Here is a 7065-nt window from a genome sequence, read left to right as displayed (position 1 = left end):
AACTTCTGTTCTCGTGCTAATGGTCATAAAGAACTACTAACTGTATTGATGGAGCTGTGGATCCTACCCAAATCTATCTGGAGTAAATGACGGCTCTGGATTCAACTGTATTCCACATTTCTAAAGGTAAGGGAACATCTAACTTCAGCCAATTCCACAGCACATATAAAGGACATTAATATGAATGGGGAACAAGAGAAGAATTTTGAGATAGAAATTCTATGTGCTGTTTTTTGTTTTACTTTTAATTTGTTAACCAAGAGACCAAAAGACTTAAAGACAAAGATTCATTTTAATCTTGTTTTTTAAATTATTCCCAAGTTTTTCCCCATCGCCCAGGAAATTACAATTTCAATATCACTGGTATGCTGTGTCATTTTACAAATTAAGACAAAAATCATAATCATTTAGTTTGAAAATGAAAAATCTTCCAAGCAGGAAAAACAGCAAAGCATGCACAACAAAAGACCTTAAAGCTAATGGATCTTGAATTAAGAATATTAATATTTTGTAATACCAAGAACCCTAAAGTCACTCAAAACAATACAAAAAGAATGTTTAGTGCACTCCTCCCACCAACGCTCACATGAGGGACAATAATTGGAGCAGTGATCTGTCTCATCTGATGTTAGAGGAGAATTGCCAGTGCACTAGAATGTGTGCAGGTCACTGATATTGAAACAACCGCTGGAAGATCCAGGCCTTGGCCCTGTCTATCTCATCCCTCAAAGCCTCTGCATATTTTAGAGGGTAGGCTCTGGGGTGAGTCTTATTAATGCTGGCAAAAAACTCCAAGACTTTCATTTTGGTGGTTTCTGCAAAGGCCCTTGGGCCCCACACGAACCCATGGCTAGGAGGATCACTATTGGGCACCTGCCTGTATTCCAGGTAACCTTCCTGAACAAACTCCTCAGAGATCAGCTTCCTGGGGTCTTTATGTAGATAAGGATCCATACCACCATGCAACCTTATGTTATTCAACATTTCCCAGATAATCTCCTCACTGACAAAGTTTCCCCGCATGAAAATGATACCCAGTACAACTATGAGGATGCCTGTCTTGGGCATACCCTGGACATCAGTCAGCATCCCATCATAAGTGATGCCCAGGGCAGTGACAAGGTTATAGGAATGGACAGATGGATCCACTTCTACTATGTCAAGGCCAAAGACCAGCTTCATACACTCAGAGGCCTCACTAAAGATCAGAGGATAGTACTCATCATACTCTCTACCAATACTTTCCAGCATTTCTGCCTTGGTAGTGAATGCATTCATTTGATATTTGGTAAGCAGAAAGTCCACCAAGTCATACACCTTTACATTCTGGGCATTGTGCAACAAATACAGTGGGTCTTCCAGCTCCTCTAATTGTTTGACTGAAGCTTCCTCAGATGAGCCTTCAGGAATGTAGGCCAGTGCCTCACAGGGAGACAAGGCTCCCTGAGGACTCTGGGGAGGAACTGGGATTCCACTACCACACACCATATTAGAGGTGGTGGTGTATTCTTCTTCCTCTGCTGTTTCCATATTAGCCTGGGCATTGTCAAACTCCTGCTGGGCCTGAGCACTCTCTTGGAGGTTGTAGTACTGTGAGTTATGGGAATCAGCCATTGTATTTTTCCTTGGTAACAATAGACAGGATAGTCTACCAGTCAAATCAAGGTGGATACACAGGCCTGTTGGAGAAAGGAAGAAAGTTAGTGGACTGTTATGGCAGACCACTTCACACAGCCTTCAAAAAGTCATGTTATTTGAGATGTCCTGAGTCGGGCTCTAGGGTCACAAGACTGCAAGCAATCCTAGAATCCTGAAATCCTCAAACAGGAAGAGACGCAGCTATTTGGAGTGCAGCCAGATCACAAAACAGATGACCTCAGGGAAACCATAAGGCCAGGGAATGTGGAGTGTCTATATTCTTGGATAATGCATACATTGCTACATAATTTCAATATGGACATCTCCGTATGTTCTGAGGGTACATAGTTTGCCTATGTACCGCAACTAAGAAAACTATCTCAGAGGAAGATTTTCATGCCTTCCATGCTGCAATAATTATAAGACATGTTTACACCTTTCCATAGCTACAAACAGCTAATTGGTAACTTATTTCCTATTCCTAAATATAAGAGAGAGATGAAATTTGGGTTTAGGTTGGTTAACATTACTTAAGATAAATGTTGTCTTCTATGATCATATAAGTCCCTCAGGTTTCCCTGTCAGGGACTTTACACTGACCTGATGCTAGCTTGTAGCAAAGTTTTAAGTGTTCAAATTTTGGAAATTAATAAAAGTTATTAAGAGTTCTTCAAGTGTGGCTACACCTATTCAATGTAAATTACAAGAGCAGTTACAGTTTAATGGTTTTCATGTGTCCTGAATTGTCAGACGTTCCCAACACATTCCTTCAACAATGACAAGGACTGTACTGCTTCAACTGATGATCTCGGCCTAGTTTCTTTTAGCCAAGAGCCTGTTTCTGTCATACAAATGAAAGAGGAAATAGGGTGAGGGAAACACTCTATGGACTCTAGGTTTCTCATAGCCTATAGGAGGGCAGGCATGTGTCATTTTTCATGTTAGATGCAGGAGAGCAGCAGTCCTCACCTTCTGCCCTGACAATACTGAGATCTTCGCGCTGGTGACTCTGGTCAAAGTCCACTTAACCAGGATTTTTGCGCCCTGAGACCAGTGACCTGGAAACAAGATAGGGTAGTTAGCAAGACATTCTCACACAGCACTGTGTGGGTCAGGCATGTGACAAGTGATTATGGGCCCCATGACAGGGTGTTCCTTTTCTCATACATTCCAGGATACTATCTGGATTTGATGATCCTGTGATACTTGTTCATAGCTATAGCTACCTAGTCTAGTAAACAAGAGGCAGTTACAGTACCCACATACCGAGCGATCTTCAGAAAACATTGATGTAGGTGAATAGGTATTGTGGCATCCCTTCTTGTGGAGGGGTTTATACATTTCCTCACCTTTAGTTCTCAACATCATAACTCAAACTCACCTAGATTGCTTATGAATTCTGAACACCTTCTCTGGTAACCTTTAGATGGTTTTTCGGCTGCTCTGTTAATATCCTTCAGTAGAGAAGCTCACCTTCCTTCCAGAAGAGAGAAGTGATAAGGAAGCCTACCATTATAACAGTGGGTTGTGGCTCACAAACTTGTGAGAGCAGGTGTGAAAACAATGTGAATGGTGAATTTCACATAGACTACATGTGGTCTGCTGTCCTCCTTGGACTCTAGATTTACCTTGACTGCTGTTGGACACCAGGAAGTCATTATGTATGGACCTCAGAAAAAGACTCTGACCATATATCTATAAACATGAAGCTGAATTCAACTACAATTCACACTTGTTTCTCACCAAGACTAGATGCTAGAGAGCTATATCTTCTCCAGACCTATCAATAAAAAATATTTAATACTGTAAAATATAAAAAAAGTCTCAACATAAGCTATGTAAAGAGAACTGATCTAAGTGTAGCCAAATTGTATTTAAGTGGGTCCACTTTGAGAAATTATTCTCTTCTGACTCTGCTCTGAGAATCATAAAATCAGTAAGAAAAAAGGGTGTGTGTGAGTTATTTGCAGAAGCACCACCAAAGATAAATGGGCCAGGTAATCAAGTAACATTGTAGTCTTTTGAGAGTGTTGGAGCAAAGCTGTATTGGTTTGGAAAATGAGCTTCTTCCCATGCAACTGGTACCTTGGAGGATTCTAAACAATTTTGTGGCATTCCTAGAGATCAGGATGTGCCTTAATTTTTGTGAGGGAATGAGTCCCTCCCCATACTTACACATCTACAGGCAGATGCTCAGGGAGGAGTCACAACCAGTTTTTCAGGGATCAGAGGGGTGACACATGCATTCAGAGTCTAGATGCAGATAAAGTGCAAAGCCCCTATTATAATCGAGGCATCCCAGATAAAGCAGATTCAGCCATGATATAAACTGGATACCAAACAGTGGGCTCTTATAGGACTCAGCTGGACCAGCACAGAAATTCCTCCAAATCACATAATATTCAAAAGACCAAATGCACTAAACAAAGAAAGAATATTACAAGCAGTAAGAGAAAAAGGTCAAGTAACCTATACAGGCAAGACTATCAGAATTACACAAGACATCTCACCAGAGATTATGAAAGACAGAATATCTGGGGCATATGTTATACAGACTGTAAGAGAAAATATATGTCAGACCAGACAACTATACCCAGTAAAACTGTCAATTACCATAGACAGAGAAAACCAGGCATTCCATGATAAAAGCAAATTTACACAATATCTTTCTGGAAATCCAGCTCTACAAAGGATAATGGATGGAAAATACCAACAGAAGGCAGGAAAACACAATGTAGAAAAAACAATGAGGTAATCTTTCAACAATCCCAATAGAAGATTTCGATACAACCAGAATTTCACCTTGAACTAAAAAGATAACAGTAAAAAACAATCACTTTTCCTTAATATTTCTTAATATCAAGGGTCTCAATTTCTCTATAAAAAGACATAGACTAATAGACTGGATGTGTAAATAGGACCCAATATATTGATGCATACAAGAAAGCCACCTCAGTGACAAAGACAGTCACTATTTCAGAGTCAAAGGTTGGAAACAATTTTCCAAGCAAACAGTTGCAAGAAACAAGCTTAGAGTGGCCATTCTTATAATGGATAAAATTGACTTTCAACCAAACAGTGTCAAAAAAGATAAGGAGGGAAACTTCATGCTTGTCAAAGGAAAAGTCTACCAAGGTGAACTCTCAATTCTGAACATATATGCTCCAATGCAAGGGCACAAACATTCATAAAAGAAACTATAATAAAGCTCAAAATACACATTGCATCCCACACAATAATAATGAGAGACTTCAACACCCCACTCTCAAATATGGACAAATCATGGAATCAGAAACTAAACTGAGATACAGTAAAACTAACTGAAGATATGGTCCAAATGGATCTAACAGATATTTATAGAACATACCATCCTATACCTTGCTAATGTATACTTCAAGACCCCAAAAGGAAATTAACCTGGCATAATTGTCTGTTGTTGTGTCCTGGAACCAGCTTCAACAATCCTTTTCTCCCTTTGCATCCAGAGTAAAAATACCACATTGTCCTACATTTCTGTGAACCCTCTCAAATGGAGCCTAAGGACAGAGTCCTCTGAGAGAGACAGGATGGAACTTATCCCACAGCACTGCCCCTGTTTGCTGCGGGTTACCTCATTAAAACTGTAGGGTGTTCTATTCTTTGACACAACCAGAGATTCCATAGTACACCCTTAAAAACTCTTAGAAACAACCAGTAATTTCATTCCACATGGAATGTTTCAAAATGACAACATTAGATACTCTCCAGAATTGAGGAGACCCTATGAGCTTACCCCACTAGGAGCTAGGCAGGCCATAGGCATGAGGCTGTATTATTTGAGGAAACATCTATGCTAAAAGGTTTCAAGTAGATGTGAAATTCTTACCTCAACTGGCAAGGTGAGGTGATCTCCCTTCTAGGTGTCCACAAAATGGAGCTTAGTCCAAAAATTCCCTGGATATGAATGTGCCCAGATATATCTGGAGGAAGCACAGAGGTTTCATTAAACATAACTTACCTGACAAAATGTTTCTGACAACACAACACACCAACAGATATAGATGAATAGAGAGGGTCTCATTCCACAAGCCAACAACAAGGCATCCGTTAAAAAATCAAGGAACCTCAAAAGTGGTGCACAGGCTACCAAGTCCTCAGATATGGACACTGGGGACCAGCATGTTGCTACCAAGTCCTCAGATATGGACACTGGGGCCCAGCATGTTTCTTTTAAATAGCCTCCTTATGACTCAGGGATTGACCCCAAAAAACAAATATAGCTCACCTGTCTGTAAACTTGGACCCTGAATCCACCACAACCAACCAAATTCCCAGGCTAAATACATACAGACCAAAAATCTCACACCTTGCACATTTCAGGGAACTTCTGATATGGTATAGAACAACAGAGTCCTCAGAGAAGGAAGAATTGGAAGATCATTCCACAATCCGTGCACTGGCTTGGTGCAGGTCGAATTATAAAATCTATACTATGTGAAGCCATCTCATACAAGCTGCAATTCAACTGTATACACTTGTATTCCAGTTTCACCCAGGCAGCTATTCCATTGCTTGTCCTCCTGGAATGCTTGAGAATAGCAACTCTGGAAACACTCTAGAATTCAGGAAGAATGGCTTATTCCCAGAAGGTTAGCTGACTGGGAGCTAGGCTGTCACAAGAGACGAAGCAATTTTTTTGGGGGATCATCTAATCTGAAAGGTTTCAGAGCCCCAAATTCTTAAATCTTATAACACATCCTAAATCTCTGGATAATAAAAGAAGCAAATATACTCAAGAGGAGTAGAAGACAGGAAATAGTCAAACTCTGGGCTAAAATCCATCAACGAGAAACAAAGAGAAATAAAGAATGAACCAAACCAGGAGCTGGTTCTTTGAAAAATAGCAACAAGATAGGCAAACCCTTAGCTGAGGGAGTCAGGGTCTCATAGTCTGAGGACTGCTTCTAGCCCTAGGATTGGGGAAAAGGTGTGCTCTGGGTCCTCCCAGCAGGCATAATAGGCCTTGTCTGGAAAGAATTTGGCTTGCTGGTGATTATGACCAGAAGCACAGAGAGGGGATTCTAAGGGACATTAGGCTGAAGCTCTGAAGGCCAAGGCCCTGATGGTTTCCACAGCAGAACTTGTTAAAAGGAAATAGTCTGTGGTTCCAACCTGCTTACTGTCGAGATGGAAAATGGATGCATAAACCCATGCCCCACATCTCAGGGTATGCCTGAGATTGAGTACCATTGCAGGGAGGAATGTCTGTGATGGGAAGCTAATTGGCAAAGCCTTCTAGGCATCTTGGTACCTCATTAGCATGGAGAATTCTGTTTTAAGCCAATGTGACCACAGGTCACATCTCTTTTGTGTGAGAAGCATGGCACCTGTTCCATGTCAAGAGTCTGCCAGGAAGCTGGGAGTCAGCTAATCCTCAGGTGTGTGCCC

The 7065-nt window shown here is 40.9% G+C and overlaps 1 protein-coding gene across 1 annotated transcript; it reads right to left on the bottom strand.

Annotated features, from left to right (window-relative positions):
* Window positions 1–666: 666 nt before the first annotated feature.
* On the bottom strand, window positions 667–1614 carry LOC127674360 (melanoma-associated antigen 10-like). Its single transcript, XM_052170146.1, has one exon. The coding sequence runs from the start codon at window positions 1612–1614 to the stop codon at window positions 667–669; it is 948 nt and encodes a 315-aa protein (XP_052026106.1).
* Window positions 1615–7065: the final 5451 nt, after the last annotated feature.

This window comes from Apodemus sylvaticus, chromosome X (assembly GCF_947179515.1).
Source record: "Apodemus sylvaticus chromosome X, mApoSyl1.1, whole genome shotgun sequence".
Taxonomy (NCBI): Eukaryota; Metazoa; Chordata; class Mammalia; order Rodentia; family Muridae; genus Apodemus; species Apodemus sylvaticus.
The sequence above is the reverse complement of the archived record's forward strand: the minus strand, read 5'-3'. Positions and strand labels throughout refer to the sequence as shown.